This window comes from Pleurodeles waltl, chromosome 8 (genome assembly GCF_031143425.1).
Source record: "Pleurodeles waltl isolate 20211129_DDA chromosome 8, aPleWal1.hap1.20221129, whole genome shotgun sequence".
Classification (NCBI taxonomy): Eukaryota; Metazoa; Chordata; class Amphibia; order Caudata; family Salamandridae; genus Pleurodeles; species Pleurodeles waltl.
The window spans coordinates 84,763,221-84,789,751 of NC_090447.1; the positions used below are offsets into that span (position 1 = coordinate 84,763,221).

General features: G+C 41.2%; 1 protein-coding gene across 1 annotated transcript in view; it reads right to left on the reverse strand.

Moving 5' to 3' along the window:
* Positions 1-203: 203 nt before the first annotated feature.
* SLCO2B1 (solute carrier organic anion transporter family member 2B1) overlaps positions 204-26,531 on the reverse strand; it is a 379,804-nt gene continuing 353,476 nt past the window's right edge. The window contains exon 15 of the mRNA XM_069203800.1: positions 204-4,384. Coding sequence (XP_069059901.1) covers positions 4,222-4,384 — 163 coding nt within the window. The 3' untranslated portion in view covers positions 204-4,221. The remainder of the gene's footprint in view (positions 4,385-26,531) is intronic.

Genomic DNA, 26,531 nt, shown 5'->3' on the forward strand with positions numbered 1-26,531 from the left:
ACTACCCCTCTTCATAACTCGCATTTGTGACCTCTCCAGAATATAAAAGATCCATGGGAACCATTTCCGGAATCAGTAATAGAAGAATTATATCTCCACTGAAACTCTCTCAATCACATAAAATCTGACACAAAGCTGAAATTCTTAAGGTATATTGAAATTGTGAATTTATAGAAAAAAAAGACAATATAGAGAGGCGTTTTACAGGTGAAACATGTCCAGTTTATTAGAACGTTCATTTTTTTTCACAAAACAAAAATACTTATAAACAAATTGAGTTTGTAAAGTTATAAACTGTGTCTTAAATTGTATGTGTCACATATATAAGAAATTACCCTTTTTATGCATAACATTTCCTATATTGTCTGAAATAACAAATAGATGTTTAAGATTTTTCATTCAGAACAATCAATTTTTAAGGCAAAATTGCTAAATGACTTCTAGAAGACTGACATTTAAAATGTATGGCACTCCAATCCTGAATAACATGTTGACTGTGAACAGGTGGTTTATAACAGTACCTACTTTCACAAAAAAAGATAGAAATATTGTTTGGGGGTAGGTAACAAAAAATACAATGGCTCAATTAAGCTCTGGTTTCTCTATATCTGGCAAGAGCTGCAGGACACAAGCTTGAAATCATGTAAGGGCAAATAACCCATCCTTTGGAGGTCAAACAAACTGAGCATCACTGATAATAACACCTGGTATTTATAGCTCTAAGGAATAAAAATGGTGGTATGAAGATTTATATGAAAAAACAATTATTATGGAACAACGAACTAAACAAAAAGAAAATGTTGACAATGTTCAGAAGCAGGGCTACTTTTCAAGTAGTGGGTCAGATAGCTTTGCATTACAAGAGGCAGCAATTATTTTGCATTTTGTTTCTATAGCTAGTGAGAGTCATTCTATTTTTTGGAACATTCAGGGTTCAAAACAAACAACCGATATATGCTGCACTGCCACTCGATTTTACAGTCCTAGTTTATGAAGAACTATTCTGGAACTACCAAAGTCTGGTCTATTAAGCATACGGAAGCTCACCATAGCGGTACTGCTACCTTGGAGACCACCTTACTGCTTGCTGAAAGTGGTACTTTGCATTAGAAGACATCATATTAACATGCACCAAATTTCTAATCATCTCTTTAAAATCTGAAAGATATTTTCCAATGGTCAGGTGAAAAAGCTATAGCTATCTGTGCAATTAGAAAGGTAATTATAAAAGTCTCAACAGTATAAAAAAAAAAAAATTACTGAAATCTCAATAACAGTTGCCCACATGTTGACTTAGCGAAGTTATGAAATTTCTTTTGAGGTAGAGTTACTCCATCTTGTGTATGGCTACAGATGATAGATCTGTGCTCTATTATTACTTACAATTAGAAGTATTCACTTTTTTTTGTGCGTCTTGCATTTGGGAAAGTTATTAATTTGCATATGCTTAATTTACATGTGATTCACTGAATCAAACAAAGCAAATGAGTCTTAGCTTAGTAGTGTCAAGTCCAGCAAGTACCAGATCTTGACCATATCCACATAAGATGAAAAACAGATATAACTAAGCTAAACATAACACATTTGAAGAGGCACTGGATGTTCTGAAAAGGTACCATGGCTACAGCTCTCCTGGAACCCCTTTAGACTCAGTTGCCATGTGTGCAGGAGTAAAGTCAGAAACATCACTCTTTTTTAAGCAACTATTGTTTAACTTAATCAAAAGTAGGATGTGAGTGTGAGTGAAGGGGTGGATATTCCAAGAGATGAACACACAAAAACTTAAACATCAGAGGAATGGTCATGGACATACAAGGGTAACTTTGCTAGTGTCCACAAACTAGTAGACAGTAGGGACATTATTCAAATTGTTTAAAAATTATTGTATCACCCTACGAACACCTAACACCTCAGTGGGAATTGTGTGTAAGAGGTGAAAAGTGTGAGGTGCATCAAATAAATTTGAAACTTACAAGTCTTAATGGATGCCACTTATGGGTAAGGAAGAATGCAACTCACAATTTTAAATCATTTTAATTGCCTAACCCAACTCAGGAGTAGGTTGTGCAGTGAGGAGATAAGAATTAAGTAAGGTTATATAAAAGGATATAGAAAGACGTTTTATGTTGATATGTTTGTGATGGCTAAACTATATATGTCAAGATTAGATGCAAATGAAAATGTTAGTGCATGAGTAACAATATGTAGTTTCATCTGATGATCAGATGTAGATAAGAATTGCAACAGAGATCACACTTTCGCAATGCATTAATTAATTTAACTGTGTGTGTATGAAAATAATGTACAAGTTGTAGATAGTTTTTGAAAAATCTCAATTGTGATTAAAGGAAAAAACTTATTTTAGCATCAGACTAATGCACAAGTTGATAATCCATGCCTTAAAACGTTGTGATTATTATTTCTGCTACACCCTATTTTTGGTAATGTCGAAACATGTTTTTTCCCAATATCATGTCCGACAAGAGTAAGCAAAAATGACTCATCAAAAGGAACTAAAAATATGAAAACTAGTTAACTACAAACGCAGTAAAGCTTTATTTAAAAATATTGAAACAATCGGTCAGATCACAGAACAAAACTGTTCCGTTATGCTTGTGTTAGTTTGTTGTCTTCCTTTCCCATTGCTACATTCAGTATCATTTCAGCAGTTGAGAAAAGATGGCAGATAATTGTCAAACTCTATAATTTTTTGGTTTATTCAGTGACAGAAGTTCCATGTGAAATGGCAAATTGTCAATTGGCCTAGCAGCCCAATACCTCTTTGACTGGCTCATCCATAGCTCAGGATATTTCCTGGCACCCTAAAGACACTTTGGTGTCACCTGCCCATGATACTGTACTTCTCTCATAAGATCAACATATTCAAATACCAAGGGCCCGATTCACAAAGGTAAACTTAGAGGTTTGTTCTAAACTTAGAACCCCCCCTTAGTGTTGAGCTAAAGATACTACTTATAAATTCCCAAAGTCATAAACTTAGACGTTTTGTCTAAGTTTAGACCAAACGTCCAAGTTTACCTTTGGGAATCAGGCCCCTGTGACTAACTTAGTAATATCGTCCATTCTCAAGATTTCTTGTCCCAAGGATATTCATTAGAACTCCCACCAAAGGACTTCTGTCACGACTTGAAGTGTGTTTACAAATTCAGGTGGGCACCACTCATATAGGTGTCCTCACAGATCAGAACCTCTTCCCACATCATGCTGCAGCTTCTGGGCACACCTAAGAGCCATCCTCTTCTTCAGTGGGAAGCAGGACTGTGGTCATGTCCATACTTAGACCTGGTGCTTCTTAAACAATGAGTCAGAACTTTATGATAACCTTTGGTATGGAGATATCATAAATAGTAAGGATGTCTGCTTTGTTGGTTTGCAGAAAACTTCATGAGAGAAATAATGTGATTTTCTTTGCCCCTTCCAGAAGCACGCACACTTATCCCAGCCCACAATTGCACTGCCGCGGTGCACGACCTCACAGTGATTCATGTACACCAGTAGGGTGGGTAGATCGTCTATGCAGTAAGGTTAATCTCCTAATTTACTATTATTTGCCTTTCTCCTAACCTAAAATCTCCACTGAAACCTAAGTTGCTGCTCTATGGAAGTTAGAAGGTGGTGCACTTTCTAAAATAAACGATCAGAGTTAAAACACAGACTGTAGCGAGACTTTTCGTATTTGACTAAAATCAAATAACTTGGGCCAACAAACAAAATGTATGTTCACAGCTCTTATACTCTAAAACAGCAAACAAGTGTTCAATAAACAAGTGTATTAAATGGACAACCTGCAGGGGGTTTATATATGCGATCAGGAGTGTCTGCTGTGATGTAGTCATCGTTCTTCAGGACTCTCTGTAGGGGTATTCAGAACACTGCTTTTGCCTGCACATCACAATAGTGTCCTGTACATAAAACACACTGGTTTTGTCACACTGAGTGCATGATGCTGGGAAAAGTTGTGTACGGGAGCATGAAACCACGGTCCATTGCTCTATAATATACATCTATAACATGGAATTGTATTTGATTTTTGGAAAAAAATGACGGCATCCCTGATTTGAAATGTATCACGCAGGTGCTAAGTACCTCCAGGTAAACAGCCGCAGCTGGAGATTAGAGTGCAGTATAGGAGAGCCCCCTGGTCCGTGCAGGGAGAAGGCCTGCGCCAGGCACGCGCTACGTTCATGGTCAGAATCTCCATCACACAGAGGAACCTTCGCCATTTTCGACCATGGTGGTGAGTGTCTGGTTTTCCGGACTGTGATTGTTCAAAGCTCGTTTTTCTTGATTTCGCAGAACGATGAATACTATGAAGAAACAAATGAAGGCTGCCACTTCAAAGACTAACTGAAGTCCCAGATACCTGTGAGAATAAAAAGACAAAAAAGTTAAACCTATGGAGGTAAGAAAAATTGACAAGCTTTTGAAAATCCAATAGGCCTTGCAGTTTAGAAATGAAAGTGCTTCTCTGATGTTTGCCAAGTTTGTGCGTGTAATTGTGGAAATGTGACTGAAAATGAGTCAACTATTGAATGAGAGACTAAAGAGATGATTTAATCAGTGAGTGACTGAGAAAACAGACCAAAGTATGAATTCATGGCTGAATGGCTGAACAGGTGAACACATGGATGATTAAATGAATGCACGAGTTTGTGGATGAACTTGATTGAGTGAGTGCGTGGTTGGGTGCAGACAAGTTACACCATTCTTGAAGGCTGAGGCCCCAGACAGCAGTAGCGTTAGTACTATTGGAAGCAGTGACAGATGGGGCCTGGCCCATTGCCTCTTGACATAATGAAGGTTGGCACTGAGTATTATCTGGACTACTTTGAGGAGCATTGATTACATTTCTACTATGTGTATATTTGTATAGCCCTCATTGCAAAATAAACAGTTTATGAAGGGCAAATGTGTTCTCAAGGCTTCGAGGTAGGAAAGCCCCACATATAGTCGAACACTGTCAGCAGTGTGATGAGGAAAACTGCCAAATAAGTAGTCATGGGGTTAGGTATTTCACACAACGTTAATACACAGGTACAGAAAAGAGACACAGCGTAACACTGTAATATTACAATGCAATTCTATACACCAAGCAGGCAGCAATGCCCCAAGAGATACCATTATTTAAGAAAAAGTTATGAGAATAACCTGCAGAAGTCTTAGGTTGTTGTCTAAGACACGTTATCTGACAATTATCATCCTTTCAACACAAGGCTTCCAGGAAATTGGACTAGAAAATAATGCCTGGTGTTCCCCTGTACCGGGTACATGAATGCAATTGCAGCAAGCTTTGGCAAAACCCATATATCTGACTTACAGTCTTTGTCAGAACGTTTTATTGTACTGTAAGAACTGCAGTTGACAAGAGCCAACTTGACAAATTAAACTGCAACATATAGATGTCCTTCTGTGCAACTCTCAGAAAAGTAGGAATTTTAGGCGATCTGAGATCTTTCCAAAACAGATTTGTCAAAAATGGCCCCAATAGTATTGTATGACTTTCATTAGACAGATCTCACCCCCAAACTGCCTTGGTAACTGGATGTTGAAAATGTTTATTTCTAAAACACGATTATATTGGAACTGATATAGGCCTGTTTATTTCACTTGCGAGACTATTCTATACAAAATCCACTGCTTAATCCCGACAGTAAAATGCAAATTAAAATTTAAAATTTGAACAAAATTAGGATTTTGTTCTATTTAAATCCCTGTGATAGTCAGTGCAATGCTTCGGTACATCTATTTTAGTCAGTCCTGCTTATGTTAGCATGCTCAGATGTCTGTCTGTGAGTATCAGCATTAGGGATGTGTGTAACTCACGTAATGCAATGTAGCATAGTCATGCAGAATTTCCTAAGAATTCTGCAAGATTGTGATTGCATTAAGTGAGAAGAGTAATTCTGCAATTGGCGCTATTTCTTAGCACACAAATGCCCTCTCACGTTCAAAATGGATAAAAGATGCATTTTGCAGTATAAAGTAGCGCGAAATCCAACAGAACTCAAAAAGCAGGCACGAGGTGCTCTTGGGTAGCATTTTACTCTAACCTACTCCCGACATTTAGCACTATGTTCTCAGTACAAAAAGCATCCTTGTGACCAACATGGACAGCAGAATACAAATACCGATTTGGAGCGCCAACTCACGCTCGTTAAATCTGATCTTGTGACAGACTTTTTCCCTCAAATTACTCTTAATTACATGAGCAGGGTTACTCAATTATCAGTAATTCTGCATCGAAGAATAATGCAGAATTTCCCCAATTACTGTGTCGTAATCAAAGTTCTGCGAAGGCCTTATCAGCGTATTAGTGTCTGCTGATTTTCTTTTACCACAAGTTTTCAACTCTTATGAGTATATGGTATAGGGCTGATGTAGAAACTCTGCTCTCTTGTTTCTCTTACACCTTTGTTTTGTATAATTGTGTTTCTCTAAGGAAAGTTGTGCACGCACGCTCTGAGGTCCCAATCTCACCAAGGGATAGGGATGAGTAATTGGTGGCTGATGAGGGCCAATGTTCTCACTGTTCTCTTTCTTGCCACTCTCTGCTCCCTTGCTTCTCTCTTGCCCTTATTTTTTTTCATTCTTGATCTACTCAGGAATGTGTACGTGTGTGTGTTTTAGGTGTCTGTGGGTGTCAGTGCGCATGTCTGAGATCCCAGGTTCACCAAACGATAGAAGGGCCACATATTGAGAAGGAAGCAGCTACATACTTTCAGTAACCTGCAGTGTCCTCATCTGGATGCACGCCTGCTCAGGATCAAACCAAGGGCGAGATGAAGGTATATACGGTAATAAAATACTGCTCCCAATTCAAGACCAGTATTTTGTGACCATTAAAGATTTTTAAGAACAAAACCACTTTATTAGAAGGTCTGATCATAAAAAAATGAATGGTGGCTCCTCCTGTTTGAAGCCCTCCGGAACCACCATGAGCTGTCTAATACCTCCAGCTATCGGTACCTCCAAGTGAAACACATCCTGACAAGCTATGGGGATGCCCTTCAAGAGGTCGTGGATGAGATTCTCATAGAATACAGAGTATTAGTGGCTCCGCTTCACAGTCACACAGGGGGTAATTTTAAGTTTGGCGGGTGGAAAAGGGTGCCCGCCAAACTCCCGCAGCCAGGTTGCCACCAGTGTGGCCGCCTTCTTGCGGACCCAATTACAACTTCCCTACTGGGTTAGCAGGTGGAAATGGTGTTTCCGCCCGCGGGCCAGCAGAGAACAGTCCACAACATTGAAGCCGGCTCATAATTGAGCTGGTGGCAATGTTGCGGTGCGCAGGGTGCAACAGCACCCTTTGCACTTTTCATTGTTTGCAATGCACATAGTGGAAAGCACGATGGGGCTGTCCATGGGGGCTCCTGCACCCCGTCTCCACCAGCCTCTACATGGCGGTGCAACCACCATATAAAAGCTGGTGGAGAGTGGGTTCGTAATTCCCAAGGCACCGCTGCATGAAGTGCTGCCCTGGCGGATTGGGACCGCCAGCACCGCCAGTCCCTCCAGTAGTGCCACGGTCATAATGTAGAGGTCTGACTGCTGCCAAAGTGTTGGACCATTGTGGTAAGGGTCGTAATTAGGGCCAGAGTGTCCCAGATCTACTGAAATCTCCTTAACAATAATCAACCCCTCCATCCTTATTGAAGGAGACATAGGAGACAGATGTGGGTATGCTGGAGGATAAAGACAGGGAAGAGGTCTGCAAGCACCCAAGGGAGCTGAGCGACTAGGAGGGTTCTGCCTGGTCCAGTTAAAAATCCTACAAACGGCCTATTACACTATGACTAGACTACAGAGCATGGGGAGGATAGATACAGATCAGTGCCTGATGGGATATGACCAGCAGGGCATGCTATTGCACACACTGCAGGGCTGTCATGGGCTTCGATGCTACTGGGACCAGGTAGGGGATCGTTTGACAGAGGTCAGAGCGACACAATATCGATGGGTCCGGCATTGGCCACCCTGAGAATTTGTGAGGACCAGACAATACCAAAATATGCTCTGCTGTGGTGCAACATAGTCCTCATGGTGGCCAGAAAGAACATAGTCCAGCACTGGGGCAGTAGAAACATTCCCACAATTGAACGGTGGGCGACTAACCTGGACTGGTGCATGCAGACTGAAAAGTTGGTGTACAAGGCACGCAGCTGCGCAAGAAAATTCAACAAAGTCTGAGGCCTATTGCAAAATCACAGAGACTTGGACTAATTAACATCCCCTCACCTGTGTAGGGTGCAAATGAGGGTTGAGGGGAGCAATGTTGTTCTGAGCACTGGGGGATATGGTGTGACGAGAGACAAGTGTTGGTTTGATTTTTTCAGTTATTGTAAACAGTATACAGTTTAATAAGAAGAGTTTAAAAAAACAAATTGTAATGGGTCACAATCAGACTTACCTCATAAATGTTAATCCAGTAGGTTGCAAATTACAAACCACTACAACTCACTATGATTGGAGGTTATTAAAGGGAGGGATGGTGGCCTGCTGGGGACAGAGAGCCACCATGTCTGTGAATGCTTTTAAATACAGAAAAACTTTTTTTTATATTTTCAGTAGAGCCCATTTTCATTATATACACAAAGAAGAAGGGATCCCAAGGAAACTCCTTCCCTATTGAAAATGCATTGCCACCTCGGTTGAAGTTTTGTTAAAATATCAAAGTTTTGCAAATGATTTTCAGTTGCATTGCATTGATATTTTAGATAATAATTCAGTACTTGGAAGACACACCTACAACCCACCCCTTCCAAATAGATTTCAATCCCCTAGGCTCCATGAAGACTTTGTTTTATTGATTAGAACATTCTGCCCTCTAGTGGCAGAATGTTCCAAAGCCTTGTAGTCCTTCCTAACTGGGCTATACAGCAATTAAAGTCCCTCTCCTTGTTACCGTTGAACGCTGTAACGGGCATTTAACCGCTGGGGTGCCCGGTACAAGCTGGTCTCGGCCACGGTTCCCCAGGGATGGAAGGAGAATCACTTCCCCTTCCACCCCAACACCCCACATGACATCTGATGACACCAGAGTGGAAATTGTGCGCTGACCTCATCAGAGGTCACCTCCCATCGCGCTGGAAGTCCGGAAGCATACTAAGCATTTCTCTTCCGACTGGCAGGTGGGGGGTGGGAGAGGCATCAAAGGAAAGGAAAGGCATTTCCTTTCCTTTGATGTATCTCTCAGCATATCTGCGATCGGGCAGCAGAAATGCCCACTAGACACCAGGGATATATTTTTTTAATGTTTATAATGAAGGGGAGGGACTCCCTCCAAAGTTGTAATCAGGCCCATAGTCCCTCATCCCTGTTTCCTTTCTGAGGATATGCCAGAGGATATGGAGATTCCATACAAGTGCACAGCACCCTTCATAAAGGTCAGTGTCAGCAAAGCCATAAATTACAACAACAATGGAGAGGGAATAATAAATGTTTGCTTCATCTGACCAAAATACTGAAACACTGTGCCCTGTTCAGAACACTTCTTACACAACGAAGTGCAATTATGGTGCACAAACAACATTATTTTAGATGGTTAGATTCTGCGTTTGATTCACAATATTAGGGATACTGGGGTTTTGCCCTGTAAATGGATGTAATCTTACTTTTAAATTAACTCTACACAGTTGTATGTCAGAGCTTTTAACTCTACACTTATGCTCCACATAAATCAGTGTCCTGTGGTGTGCAATTTCATGTGCTTGAATAGTATTTACATTTTCTATAAACTCACTGATTCCTGAAAGAAAGCATGGTGGGGACTATGTTCATATAGATTAATTGTTGTGATTTAAATGGGTAAAACATTTTACTCTCATAATAAACAGAGCTATAGTCAACCTTCTCTTAGCTAAACTCTTAAAATAATCAATAAACCTAAATAACATCAGCCCAAGGCCCACAATGTTTTACTGATAGTACATGATGCCTAACATAACATAGTGCATGTCCATCCGGGGGAGTCTTGCCACAGAACAACTAAGGTTTATTGTTAACCAGAGTAGTGGCACTCATCTGAGTGATCTCTGAAGGATGAAAGGTTGAGTGTTCCTGTGAGGATTCGAACCACTGACAGTGGATGAATTAGGTCACTGAGCCACCAAGCCCAACAGGATAGATGTTATCAGTCATGGCAACAAATTGTACATAATTTACAAACAATCACAACCTCTGATAAAAATAAAAAAATTTAATAAAATGGCAATATGTATGTGGTATTTGTTATGCTGAAATTATAATAGAATATAATGCCGTAAATTAGTAAAATGTACAGTTGTCTGGAACGTTGTCTTGCCGAAAACGGAATAAAATCTGATAATTTTAAAATGTCACCTTTCCTTAAATGAGTTTTGCAAAACCTGAGTGTCAATTTTAAAGAAAGCTTTTATGAGGCACATTCAATTAAAGCAAGACTGCCTGTTCAGTCTTTTGGAGAACAAATGTGTCAATTAAAATGAACATTTTCCTTTGTCAGTGCAAAACTGTATGTAGGCTAATTTCATAGAGATTACAGTGCTCATTATTTCTGGATCGAAAAATCTATGTCCAGAAACTTGGAAAACTGAAATGCAATTGAACTACAAATAAGCAAAATGCAGTGGTATTTGCTAAAAAAGACAAAAGTGGCAATTCATTATTTCTGATCTTTCTGTACACTTATTTTTGTTAGGTTTTTAAAAAATACTGATAAAAGGAAAAAAAAGCAACAGATGATGGTATATCCATATAATCTAAGCAAGATAGCAGCCGTCGTATAAGGACATCACTGTCGAGCTGTTGATGGTGAGCTTGCTGTTCCTCGTGGATGCAAATAAAAGTATACTTCTATAAATGTAAGCAGGTAAAAGCATCTTGGTCTTCGAGAAATGAAACAAACTGCAAGAGGTATCACTAGTTAACGCTGTTCAATGGACAGAAGCCATCACTATTCCAACAACAGCGTCAACAGAGAGACATATACCAAATAATTGGTGTTGATGTATCATTTTGAAGAACAATTGCCTAAAAGCTGTATTGAGCATTGTAACAACAGTATCATTGCATTACTGAACAATGTAATTTTTGTTCTACATTTGCCCAGAATTGACCTCTTTACTGGCATAATTACTTTCAGTTCTCTCTTTCCTAAATATGAATTTTCAAATGTTTTAACATTTAAGGGAGGAAGGGGTGCAAATGGATCAGCTGTTGCCATTCATTTTTGCAAAAAGGTGTGCACCATTTTTGAAAAGGTCGATCATCCTACCATCATCCACACCCAGACGTCTCTAATGGGATTCACTTGCAACGTTCTTTACCGGTTCTCTCCCTACCTACCCAACTTATCCAACCAACATGGGTTCATTCAACATTGGCACTTCCAGGTCCCAGATAATCTCCATCACCTTCAGAGTAGTTTCAACTGGTCCTCTGCCATCTTCAACCTCTATATGGAACCACTTGGGTCTCTTCTCACCTATAATAGCAATGACATTCACCAATACGCCAGCAAAACAACTATACTTTAAACTCTCATCCACACCAGGCCATCAACACCTAATCACCTCACCAAGACCAGGATATCCAGCATCTACCTGAAGCTCAATCCCACCAAAATATGCATATCTATATTATTTCTATAGCACAAACCTAGTCGAAACCAGCAAGGTGAACTAAATGATCAAAGACAACGTGTAATAGGAGGGGAAGCTGGGTTAGGGACTATTAATGCATTGTGACATAATGTTCTTTAAAGAGGTGAACCTTCATCTTTTTCCTAAATTGCAGACAAGTTGGGGCAGTCCTGGTGGATACGGGGATGTTGTTTCTGATCCTTGGTGCATAGATCGAAAAGGCCTGTTGTCTTGTCTCTTTTCACTTCTTAGTCTGCAGTCTGATGGTGTCCCAGCTGCAGGTGTGCTGAAATACACCAAAGATAGGGAACTTGTCTGCCAGACAGGCAGGGTGCTGGATGTGATGGTTTTGAATATGGTGCAGCTAGTTTTGAAGATGGTGAGGGTAGGGACAAGGGAAGTCAATGGAGTTCCATCAAGATGGGGGTGATGTCATCATATTTCTTCAGAATCAGTATGAGCTGAGGTTAGACGTGGTCAAGGTTCATGCCATTCAGCCAGGTTTGTACTGTATTGTGTTTGTTGTTTTCATCAAATAGCAGTAATTCTGTGTTGAATGGGTTGAGTTTCAGGTAGGTGCTGGGCATTCAGGCCTGGAACCAAGATAGAGTTACTACTATTTGCCAAGAGCAACAAGCAACAACTAATCCATACAAGGCTCAAAAACATGAACCTGAAGCGACTGCAACTCCAACTTCCACCTATTGCTAAGTCACTTGGATTAACCGTGGACACTAAATTTACCATCAAGGAGCACACCGTGAAGAAAGCTACAGCAGTCTGATAGACTGAAGTGTGAAACAATGCCTTCCTAGAAAGTGACTTCAGAACTGTTGTTCAAATTCTTCTACTCTCACATCTTTACGGTGGCAACACTGTGTTCGATAGTGTAGCAGTTTCCACATTTGAAAGGACATTCTACATGCCCCAGTGAACCTTATCAAAGGCTTGTATGACTGACAATCTCATCACCTCCAATGCATGACAATATGCCTTCTCCATTTAAAAACACAGAATCCTGAAGTGTATCCCTGTATATACCAGACCATGACAACCCTGCTCCAAATTACAAAGAAAATGAACACACCACTCTTTAGAGGACATAACACTCCAACTAAGAAACAGTCCACCTCCACTCTCAGAACCTAGCATCCCCCTAATCACATATTGACTCTATTTATGCCTTTGACCCTGTAGAGTGTTCAGCAACCATTTGGCTAGGCTGACACTGAACAAACAGCACATACATACATACAAGAGAATTTGACTAGTGAGCTTGTTTCAGATGCATTTAATTAACTTTTAGTTCTGGGGGGTTTGCACATAATGGAGTAAGATGGGCTCCTCTGCTCTTTCCAGGTCAATCCCTCTTTAACTGCAAGATTCCTGCACAAAGAACACTGAGAGCGCCTCTTACTGTGAATAGAACAGACCTTGAAAATGTCTTTGCAGAGAAATAGATGGTTTAAGCCACAAAGAAGGATTACAGAAGATTTTGTTGGAGGTCAACCTGCATGGGAAATGCAGTAGGGTGCTGGTAATCCTGACCCCACCGGGGGACAAGTCAAATTGTGACTGAGGGGCAGTAGTGCTCTGCTTCTGAAACAAAAGGGAAATTCATCCTGTGAGTGCCCACTGTGAGGGCTGGCAGGGGCCTATCCTGGAGTGGAAGCACCCAACCCTCAGCTGTGGATGAAGGAGCCCAGTGGCTGGCATGAAAGAACAGTGACAGCAGAGACTGGGAAAGGAGTGCTCCATGAGCCAGGCTTGGATTTTCAGGAGAGCTAGCCTACAGAACGCTCTCTTAGAAAGCAAGGGGGGCTGCCGGCCCTGACACAGAACCACTCAATGCAGAGGGTGCAAACATGGTAGGTGAGGGGTCCCGCGGATTCAAAGTAATAAGGACCAGAAGCTAGTCGGGTGGCTATAGGGTAATTTCTGAACCAAGGGCTGTCAGAATAATATAGGGCCCTACTCATACCCCCTAGGCAACCAATAGCAAAGACTTCTAAATAATAAATGGTGAGCAACTCAGGAAGTGTTCTCATGTGTACATTGGAAAATCTAACCACAGCAAGGTGGGTCACACAGGTCCCAGAGACATTCACAGAAAGCAAGTTGTGTGATTCCTGAGCCCCTATATGCTACAGCATTTATGGTTTATAAGGATTTAATGAAAATGTAGCTGGGAAAAGAGCAACCCACTGCCCAAACAGAATACAAATAAAGGACTGGTGGCAAACAATAAAGGACATTATTCTATGGATAATTATACCAAATTATTGGCTGACTGAAAAACATGGAGGCATACCTTAAGTTCAGCAGTGCAGAGTGGATCTCCAAGGAGAGAATACTGAAACTCAAAAGCTTTAAAATGCAAGCCACAAAGAAGCAATTAAGAGCACAAGACCCTGGGGGTAGGAGGAAAAGGGGAATTCACTGTGAAATATGGAAAGCACACTGGAAGGACACATAAAAATATAATTTAATTTCACAAGCAATGCTAATCACAAAAAACAACACTATAAGCAATCACTCAGTAGTATTTGATATGGATCTTTTGAGAACTGGCCACAGGAACCTGGCATAGAGTAATAGAAAATGAAATCAAGCTGGCAGCGTTGAGAACCACAGTGGTAGAACTAGGGAACAATGCTAACCGGGGTAGTAAACAGGAACATGACAGTACAGACAGAACTAGGAAATAGAACAGAAGTGGTATGTTTGGACAGACATAATAAGCATCTCACCTCCCAAAGAAAAGGAACCCACTCAAGAAATGACACTAGGGCACCACAGAGAAGACAAACTGGGTCCTCCAAATGACATCAGCCAAATATACTCATGCCTAATAGGTATAACTATATCACCTGGAATATACAGAGATCGGGGATACCTGCTAAACATGAAGCACAGAAAGGCCCATATAACATGCCTACAGAAAACTGTTCTCACAAGTACAGAAATAGATGATTTAAGAGACAAATGGTGATGCCAACATGTAGGCACTAGATTCCTAGCATACTTGAGGGGTACATTGCTCAAACCTGTACCACAGCCAAATGCAGAACAATTTCACATAAGTTCAAGACATGGACGCAACAATGACTTTTAGTAGACATTTGGAGAGAAATGCACCCTGGCAGTCCAGAGTACTCATTTTATTCTCCAGTTCATGGGGTGTGCAGGAGGCAGAAATGTTTCTGGGGGGTGGGAAGCAGAAAATAATTTGCATCATAGAATATTTAGGTCAAACAGAATTTGATCACAAGTTGCTCCGGATGGTGATATAATGGGGTAGAATGATCCTCATGGTGCCCATGTTGCAGCTGCAGATGGAAGCCTTACTGGATGCAGCCCTCAGGTCCAAAATATGAGCACATTGATCACTATTTTAGGTCAATAATGCATGGCAAAAACAATGCTGTTGAATGGGATGCCTTTATGTAGGTTATTAGCTGAATATGCCTGAAGACCACATATGGAAATAACTGAAAATAGGCAGAAACATTAGAACAAAAGAGCAAATAATCTGTAATCTAGAACACATTACAGTTGATCAACAACATATGCCGGACCTAACAAAAGCTGAGAAGAAATACAGTACCCTGACCCAACAACAGAAAGGAGTAAACCACAAAGTATTTCACCAGACAGCATAATGAATGACTGAGCAGACTGCCTGCAGCCTGGCTGCTGAAAGAGATACTGAACTTTTCAAGTGGAAATTAATAATGCATTGACTAAGGATTATGAAGAGTTGTATTCTGCTCCCCCAGGATATCAACAGAGCAAACTATAGAATATCTGAGAAATATTCCAATCACTGAATGAGCTCATGAGCAAACTGAGGCACTAGATGAACCTCCTCACACTGAGTGAAATAAAAAGAAGAACAGGACAACGGAAGGAAAAATACCCGGTTCAGATGGGCTGACACCTGAATCACGCCACATACAAAACAACTTTTTCCCCCTAGACCACTGACAATGTATACAGAGGTGCATGAAAGAGGGATCTTACTTAAACCAATCAGGGAGACCATAATTGTGGTTTTGCTAAAGCAAGGAAGAAACCCCCTAGATGTGAGGTCATATAGGTCATTAGCCCTGCTGAATATGGAATATAAATTACTGGGAAAATTGATAGCTAATAGACTGTTATCACGTATAAGGGCCCTAGGACATCAAAACTAAAGTAGTTTTATTCCTGTGTACAATACCCATATCAATCTCAGACAACTTTTCTGTATCCTGGACAAGGCTCTTTGAACACGCCAGCTATCAGCGGTTCGTTTGGTGGACATAGAAAATGCATCTGATACACTTCTCTGGCCATACCTGTTTTGTGGAACCTGAGAGAAAAGGAATGTATCCTAAAGTGGATAAAACTCTTACATCCACAATCACTAGCTAGAGTTCGAACTGAGAAAGTCACCTCAAAGAAGTAGCTTGTATGTAAGGGCACAAGACAGGGGTACCCCCAGTCACTGCTTCTATTTATGGTTATCAAGGAACTGCAGGCATGCACATTGGAAGAAGGGCTGAAGACTGGTGCGTGCATCTACCACACCAGTAACTTGTAATTTCTCCTTATGTTGATGAATGATGCATTCCTGTTTTTAAAAGATCCAACAAACAGCTTGCTTAAAACAAACTCACTATTAGCACTACTAGGAAGTTTGGAAACATAGCAAGGCTTAAGATCTATTGGGATAATTGTGGCTGTTCCTGATAACCAGTGGACACCTTTAATCATTTAGAGGCCATATTTAAATTGGAACCTGAGACATTTAGATATTTAGGCATACAAACATAACAAACATAGCACGAGAATGAGAAAGGTATGGCTGGTAATCTTGATAAAGCATCAACAACAATTAAGCACCCAGTCCCCTTTTTGAAGGCATCACCCATTACAATAAAACAGATCTTTTTCAAATAACTGATCACACAATTATTGGAAATGGTATGGGGAAGAGGCACGAGGAGAGTAGCCATATGGACCACCATGTGACAGATAAATATGGGAGGACTGGTGTCCCTAATTTTACAACCTACTATGTTGTGGCTCTTTTACAGGGCCAACAAAATGGACGGATAGTGAAGACAGCAAACATTTACCCGGAACCATCAGGTGTGTGCCACATATGTCACAAAATGTAAGCAGATTTGTTTCCACTTGGCATGAGAATGTCCTCGGTTGTGGTCATTCTGAGAACTCATATCTGAAATAACAGGTAATAGACTGGAGAAAACCCCAATATTGTGTCTGCGGGCCTCAGGCATAGCATAGATCAACGGTACTCAAAGTACGGCCCGCGGGCCGCCAGCGGCCCCACGGACCTAGCTTGGCGGCCCGAGAGACACACACCAAACGCCATATCATAATGGCAGCAGTATGTAAACATAGAAGAGGGCCGCGGGAGCATGCTCCCGCGGCCCTCCTCTATGTTTACATACGGCGGCCATTGTTTATGGCGTTGCCCTGACGATCCTGGAAGCTAAAGCCCCATAAAAGTCAGCGCTTGCAGCTAACTTTTATGGGGCTTTGGTCGTCTGCTTCCTGTCACCGGCTCCACGTCTGCTGCCCGCCTGCCTGCCTGCCTGCTGTTCCACATTTGTGGCATCTTTACAGTGCTTTGAGTCAGGTAAGGCTCTTTGGTTATTTATTTATTTGTTTTTAATGTAGTGTGTGTTACTGGGGTAGGCGTGAGAGCAGATTGCGCTGTGTGTGTGCGCTGTGTGTGTGTGTTACTGGGGTAGGGGTGAGAGCAGATGGCGCTGTGTGTGTGCGCGCTGTGTGTGTTACTGGGGTAGGGGTGAGAGCAGATGGCGCTGTGTGTGTGTGCGCTGTGTGTGTTACTGGGGTAGGGGTGAGAGCAGATGGCGCTGTGTGTGTGTGCGCTGTGTGTGTTACTGGGGTAGGGGTGAGAGCAGATGGCGCTGTATGTGTGCGCGCTGTGTGTGTTACTGGGGTAGGGGTGAGAGCAGATGGCGCTGTGTGTGTGTGCGCTGTGTGTGTTACTGGGGTAGGGGTGAGAGCAGATGGCGCTGTGTGTGTTACTGGGGTAGGGGTGGGAGCAGATGGCGCTGTGTGCAGATGGCGCTGTGTGTGTTACTGGGGTAGGGGTGAGAGCAGATGGCGCTGTGTGCAGATGGCGCTGTGTGTGTTACTGGGGTAGGGGTGAGAGCAGATGGCGCTGTGTGTGTTCCTGGGGTAGGGGTGGGAGCAGATGGCGCTGTGTGCAGATGGCGCTGTGTGTGTTACTGAGGTAGGGGTGAGAGCAGATGGCGCTGTGTGTGTTACTGGGGTAGGGGTGAGAGCAGATGGCGATGTTTTGAAAAAGGGGGTGGGGTGGTTGTTCCCCCTCTAAGCCCCGCCCCCTCTAAGCCCCGCCCCCGCTGTCACTTCAGTGCGGCCCTCGACCGCAAACCATACTGCAATTTTGGCCCCCGAGAAAAAGTTTGTGAGTACCCATGGCATAGATCAACGATTACACAACAAACCTGTATGTTTGTGGAATAGACATTTATACTAGCCAAACAAACATATCCATGAACTGGAACATAAGAAATGGGCAATGACATCACAGCCATCACAACTAAAACAACATGATAGCAGAACAACTAGTAATAAGCGGAATGCTGCCAACTTGCCATAACAGCCAAATCAGATGACCGCTCACAGTGAGGCTAACCAACACCCACACATAGAGAATGGCAAGTTGTCCATATAACAAAAACTGCACGTCTCACCTTACACACTTACGAGTTGGTTGTCAGATGAACAATGTGGGTGAGATACATGTTTAGAGTGACAAAGACTTTATTCAATGCACTAGAACAAGACAACATGATGAAAAACAGAAGTGATTGAGCAAGACTGAACTGATCTAATGGAAAGAAGAGAGCTAATGTTTGAGGCACAATAAAAAAGTAAACACTTCAAACGTAGCAATTTAAAATTGAAGATAGGGATAAAAAAGATTTGGTGAGTGATAAATATCTAAAAATATACAAAAGTGTGAAAGGTGAAAATGATTCAAGCATTTTGATCTAGGTTAAGTAAAGATTATGAATTTATTAAGGTTAGAAACATGGATGGGCCTTGATCCATTTTATTCTTGATTTATGACTAGCCCTAACATTTACTCATCTTGTTGAGTCTGCATTCTCACTCCTAATGAAAAAAGAGAATACCTCCTATTAAAGGTAATTTCTATTTTGTTTAATACATTTATAAGACTGAAGAATAGAATTGCCTAGCATGTTTTGGACATCCACAGAGTAAGGATTTCGCATTTTTACAACTAAATCAGTGTGGATACTATGCAGTGTCCACATGATTTTTGGAACCTCCCACCCAGATTTTCCCATCACAATTTAGTATTAGGTACTATATAATATGGCCCCTATTCCAATTTTCAGTAACAGAAAGTGAACAATATTTAAATAACACTGACCTATCCGAATAGGTAACAATGCTCATCACATATTAGAACATGCAATAATATTGTTCTGTTATAACAATGATAGAGGGTTCAGCGGTAGGAACATGACCTAAAGGGCAGACACGTGTTATCTGGTAGAGCCTGAATAGACCAGTGTACAGGCCCTTCAAAAGCATACCGGTTTTGTTCATGTCTTGCATAGCTTCTTCCTTGTTTACTTTTTTCCCTGTTTTCTAGTTATCATTTTGCAAGTACTGATGTCTTTGAAATACCAAAGAGCAGAGTCTTTATCTTTTATAGATTTGTGAATGAGAGGAATGAGCTTGCTGATGTTAATGGGGACTTCAATGTAGTATTTTGTGAGTTGTATGTGGGGATGTCCTCAGATTTCTGAGCTCTTCAGAGAGTTGCTATATTGAAATGTTCTTCAGGGGTTTCAGGAGTCAATTTGTAATCACCTCTCTTTTAAATATGAAACTAAAAGAGAATTAATAGCAAATCAACTTTGAGGATGTTAGATAAGGAATAATAATGTCATATTTATTGTCTCAGCTCATTGGTAACAGAGAGGCAAGTTGAGTGATGACATGAAGACTGCAGATTTCTTTAAGCAATTTTATATTGATCTCCTAATGAATTTCCAGGTATGTTGAAGTACCAGAGGAAGATGCTAGTTGTGTATTGAATTGCCGTTAAGATGAGTAGCTTATGCATTTTACCTAGGAATATTATTCTACGTATAGGAGGGTAGCAGATATGCTTTTGTTGTGCGTTAGCTTTATCACTTAGACAAACTTTTGAAATAACAGAGTCTTTTATGGCAGACGTCTACTTCATTTTGCATTATGACAGCTAGGCCCAGTTCCTTTTTGCCAGATCCATCCAGGCATAGCCATCTGGTACTAGGATGTCACATGAAGTTGCAGACATTAAGCAGAATCATGTCTCTGAAATAAATAGAAGCCTGATAATCTGGTCTTTTTAAGTTTTACAACATCACAGGTCTGGGTTTGGTGGGCTGACCATTAAACAGCCCACCTTTTAGATTAGAGTCCAGGTGGTTGTGTATTATATTGGTGATTACATGTGAATTAGTTTTTTTATATGTTGGCCTTGCCACACTTTTTTTTTTTTACAGATGAAAGTGTCCTCTTGTGCTGAGGAGAAAAAGTTCATAATTCACTGCAGGCATTGATAAACTTATAATTACCAAAGTCAACGGTAATGTACGAGTAGAATACGATATGGGTACTGGCTTATGCTATGAACTCGAGTGAACAGGAGGAGGCAAGATGCTTGAGTTGAATGGGGATGAGAGGTTCTTTAATTAAGCAGTATCTGAAGAAGACATGGCCACAAACGGTCATAATGGCCATTACCTAATGTCACGCCATTCACAGAAAATATGTAGGCAACCAGATAGTCTTATGAAATGTTTAGGACTAAAGGAGCAGTAGATCTCACAAAGTTTGACGGTGATAGTAGCCTTAACAGAAGGTTCTAAATCCTAGCTTATTTGCGAGCACATTTTCCATGTGCATCTGTTGGAAATTCGGGATCACTTGCTCCTTGAGTACTTGAAACGTTCACGAGACATCAGCCTGATCTTCACTGAGAGAGTTGCTGTCCCAGGTTGTCCAAGGGCCTTGCTGTATTTTGTGGGATGAGAATGTCATTGACCTGCGTAGGATTGTTCTTTCCATAATGAACACTACCAGCAGAAATCTGAATATCAGTAGATATTCTTGTCAAGTACTTCTATTTTTGAATGTGTGCCTCACAAAACAGTTAATTTCCCTTACTTTTACTCACTTGGCCACTGCACTGCAGCACCACCAATACTTAGTGCACCCTTAGTTTCTATGGTGAAAGTGCACATTAATAAGATTGCGCAAATTGATTAAATTCTCTACTAATTAAAGGATGACAAATGGTCTTTAGAGGCCTCATGGGAAATACTGCACACTTGTCTGGGTTTACAAATTTATTGATAATTTTCTAAATGTAGCTACCCCATTTTAAATTCACAAATATGATAGATATATTTACATCTGAGGGAACAGCTCCTTTTACTTATTAATTACAATTTAAAAGTTCAGAAGAGCAAAGAATTAAAGATGTCTGTTTTTGAGACAGAATCATAAATTCTTGTTTCTGGTTTAATCCACTCAAGTCCTTCAAAATGAAAAAAAAAAATTCAAATCCCTGTATGGAATTTCCAATCAGGGGAAAAATACTTTTCACTCCTAGTTCCATTTGCACACGAGTTGTACCTGGAACACTGTGCCATTTTACAGCCTTTTAAAATTGAGACTTTTGCCCTGATTTCAGAAATTCCTAGGCCACATGCCTTCACCTTTTACAAAGAGCGGATATCTTGGAACATAGTATCGCTAAAGATTGGCAACCCGCAACAAAGTTTATGAAAAAGGAGTGAACGTGCTCTGTTTAACTCAGCTGACAGGATAGCAAACCTAAAATGTAAATTATTTGGAGGTTCCATGTACACAAAAATATACGTTTCGGAACCCTTTTTTGAAAATATAACTATTTTTTTTTTAATCCGTGCATTTCAGGAGAAATTCGTTTATTCTGTTGTTCACTACAAAGCGATTACATCTAAAATATATTTAGCCACCATTCCAATGTCATACACAGTCTATGAAAGCGCTTCGGACTGTACAAATTGTCCTTGTGCGCCGTACAAATACACTTCACATAATAGGTTTTAGAAGCCAGTGAAAAGAAATCCCCAAGGCAAAATTAAAATTGTAATTACAATCCTTGTTTGTGGCAAAGCGGTACAGCGGTTGTGCTATTGAAATATAAATAAGTTGTGAAAGAAACAGTGTAAAAATGTTAACGGGGCCGTCTAGTGAAGAGAAAACCACGTCACTAACAACTGAATCAACATTCCAGAATGTAGCTTTGCTTATGGACATCTGCTGTTTTTAAATTGAAGTAACATCATTCCCTGCAAGGCCCTTTTTAAAGGCCTCATCACTGGGAAGTGATAGTAGCTAGTGGTTAAATTTTATCTCAAAGTGGAAGCCTCCATTTAAATCTCAGCTTCAGTTTTGACCAATTTACATGATGTTGAGCTGATACAAATTACATCTCGTGCCCAGGAGGGTGCAAATATGTAACGAAGGTGCCTGGAGGCAATGCAGCTGGCAATGTGATATAGTCAATCAATATTTAAACAATTAAACAATTAATCAGCCAAACCATGCTGCTCCATTGCATCGATGCATCAATTAAACAATGCTGCTCCATTGCATCGATGCATCAATTAAACCATGCTGCTCCATTGCATCGAAGCATCAATTAAACAATGCTACTCCATTGCATCGAAGCATCAATTAAACCATGCTGCTCCATTGCATCGAAGCATCAATTAAACCATGCTGCTCCATTGCATTGAAGCATCAATTAAACCATGCTGCTCCATTGCATCGAAGCATCAATTAAACAATGCTACTCCATTGCATTGAAGCATCAATTAAACCATGCTGCTCCATTGCATCGAAGCATCAATTAAACAATGCTGCTCCATTGCATCGAAGCATCAATTAAACCATGCTGCTCCATTGCATCGAAGCATCAATTAAACCATGCTGCTCCATTGCATCGAAGCATCAATTAAACAATGCTACTCCATTGCAAAGATTCTCTGATGTGTCTGTCTCCATTTGGATCGCACTTCTTTCATGGGGAGTGGATGGAACTCGTGAAATTTGACTCTGCGGAAATCTGCAGAGTTTCATAAAAACTCCACGAGAGCCCGCTGAGTTTCACCAATGGGCGGAAATATGCATGTCACGCTGCATGTGCTGCAATTTAGGGCCAGAAGCATATTACGCACTAACAAATCAGTGCAAATGGCACCACGCGGTATGCCAGAAGGCGCAGCTACTCGAGTTGAAGTAAATTTTCTACTCGAGCGGCAGCCTTCTGACAGCGAATGGTCGCGGCGACTGCCTGCGTTAGAGAAATCATGCCAGATGCCTTCCTAGCGACTGGAAATCGTGCTAGGGCAGGGGCCTTCAAACTGGGGGCAGGACCCCTAGAGGGGCTCAAGTGATCGCAGTGGGGGCACCAGGCTCCTGACAAAAGAAGCATTATGCAGATAAATGTGTTTTGTTTTAAGCAGAAAACAATTTATTGCATTTTTTTAAAAGTGACAAAACAACTGCAATGTTTAAAAAAGTCTAGACATGTTTAAACATTGCCATCTTACCTGAAGAATTGTGAAAAATTCAGAGGGGGGCCCCAAAGATTTGTATTTTTTCACTGGGCAGCATTAAAAAGTTTGAAAAACACTGTTCTTGGGGATGGCCACATCTCGCTTGTGTTCTTCAACTTACCGTTCTGGAGCACCATGCAAGAGAAAACTCCACCACACGGTGAAAAAGCAGAATTTGGCCAGAACTCTGAGTTGCTCTTGTAACTTTGCAAAATTCTGCTAATTCCAAGGGCGGAATATAATATTTCACCCACCCCTTTTCTTAACACTGCTGCATTTTTATTCTACCTAGGTTGACAATTAAATTTACATGGGGGTATAAGATAAAATACAGTGCTTGGTGAAAGGATTCAGGTTTTTCCATCCTGGAGTCACCGATTCATCTGTGTTTTTGGAGAGCTAGTGCGACCATTTGTTGTCCCTCGTAACGACTAGAAACATTATTTTGATTTGCTAGTGCTCTGGTCACCCAAGGAGGCTATGAACACTCCCCAGTGCCAGCCAGGCTGCCTGCAGCACTTTTCCTCCTGATTACTGATATTGCTATTCTCCTCAGGAGCTATTGGCTCTGCGTCCAGGAGCATCCTGCCAGGGTAAGGTTCTGTCTGACAAATGGTTTGGAAAATTCTTCTGTATACTTTGTTGAATGGCCTGCTAATTTCTTCCCTTACCTAAAGACAATGGAGGATGCTTTAGGGCTGCAAAGGTGGAATCACCTGCACTACCATCGATGACTAGATCACGCCGATCATGAAACACAAGAACTTCCAGCTCCTTGTTAATGACAAAACCACCATCAAAGGCACCCTTGCCTTCAGACCCCCAGGAGCCCGAAACAGCCTTAGCAAAGCCATCGCGGAATTCATCACACTGCTGGCCATTGAATACAAACACTTCATATTCGTGGGAGACCTCAAGTTCCACCTGAATGACCCCACCGACAGCAATACTACCGACCTCCTGGAATGACTGGACAACATCTGCCTCAAGCAGCTGGTCAGAGACTCCATGCACAAATCAGGATCCCTTCCTCACAAGAAATCTACGACACCTTCGCCAAACACTTCCACAACAAGATAGCAACTATCTTCAGGAACTTCGATTCCCAACCCACCAACCCCCTCAACATCCCATCGACCATTGCCGCTGATCACCAGCTCACCACATAGGAACAACTCAGTTCACTGAACACAAACACCCTAACAAACTCCATCCACTCAGGAGCACCCACCAACTCATGGCACCACCGCCTTTTCAACCTCAGAAGTGACGAAATCAGCTGCCACTCACCAACATCCTCAACACCTCCATTGCCACGGCCACCTTTCCCGATGCCTGGAAATACGCAGGGGTCAGACCGTGCCTCAACAAACGCTCTGCAGACCCCAGCTTGCTCCAGAAATAACTCCCCATCTCACTGTTACTGTTTCCCGCCAAAGTCCTGGAGAAAGCCATCAAACACCAACTCACAGAACACCTGGAGAGTAACAACCTTCTGGACCCTTCCCAATCAGGTCTCAGGGCTAATTACAGCCCCGAAACAGCCCTGATCACCGCAACAGATGACATTCAAACCCCTACTCGATAGAGGAGAATCAGACTGGAATCAACAAACCGTACACTCAAGTGGATGGCTCCCTTCCTCACGGGGTTCACCCCAATAATCTATCTCCCTCCCTTCACCTCTCAACCTGTCAACACCAGAGCAGTACGCGCTCTATTGGCGACAAAAATGCAAAAACCCAGCACTCTCAAAACAAAGTAATTTATGCATTGTGCTGATATGTTGTGGTTTAACATTTTGCATTGCAGAGTTCAATCCTGAAAACTTATTTTTAATATGCTTACAAATACTGTTCCTTTGCAATGTATTGCTGTAGGTTTTCAGAGTGTGTTAGGGTGTGGCCCCTTTCCAGGGCCTTCCAGAGACTTTCCCTGCAACATGCCTGGGCATTGTTATGGGCTGGGCCAAGACTCTATAAAAGAGAGCCCGCCCAACTCCCAGTGCTCACTATTCAGAGGTCCCGGTGCAGAGCAGCAGCTTCTTCCTGAGCTCCTGTCCCGGCGGCCTATTTGGATCTTCCAGTCTTCTGCCCTAATCCTTCATTGGTGATCACTGTTCCGGGCAGTAAGACGGTGGTTGGACTGTCCCAACACCGTTATTTAGAATTTTCATATTCTTGGTTTAAATTCTTAAATGAGTAACAGATTACTTGCGCGCTACCATTTCTTGACATTTATATGGTAGTTTACAAGTAGGCAAGACGCGTGATTTATTTCATAAAGGTTTGACTTTGTTATTCATTGCGCGCTACCATTTCTTGACATTTACATGGTGGCTTAATAATCGGCAAGACACACGATTCGTTTTATGGTGTTTAAACATTGTTGTCCATTGCGCGCTAATATTTCTTGACATTTACATGATGTTTTACGAATTGGCAAGACGCACAACTCGTTTCATGAGCATTTAACTTTGTTGTTCATTGCGCGCTACCATTTCTTGACATTTTACATGGTGGCGTAAGAATCGGCAAAAGAAGCGCGATTCGTTTCATTGTACTTTGATCTTGTGATTTATTGTGAGCTGTTATTCCTTGACATTTACATCGTGTATTACGAATCGGCAAGACGCGCAATTCGATTAATGATGATTTGACTTTGATATTCATTGAGTGCTACCATTTCTTGGTATTTTACATGGTAACACTCGAATTGGCAAGACGCACAATTCTCTCCTCAAGTTTAATTCATGTTGTTTATTGTATGCTACTATTCTAGGATATTTATTATGTAATATTCGAGTTGACAAGTTATGTGATCTATTTCCTGAATCCATATTGTGTTATTCATGGTGCACAATCCTTTTATGGTGTCTAATATATATACATATATATGTATATATATATATATATATATATATATATATATATATATGCAATATGCCCAATTTGTGTTGAAACATTTTAAGAGTACACAGAAGGCCAGAGTTTCTAGATGCAATATTGTATGGTCCTAGTATACATTCTCAAAACAGGATTTATATGACTGGTCTAAAATTTAGTCAGAATGTTTTTTCTGATTCTCATGTAAAGGGAAGTACTTGAATAAGAAAGTTTTCATTTAATTCATCTTGATTCCCCTACAGGTATCCGGCCATCTTGAAACTTAGTCATTTTAAACTTAACTCTTA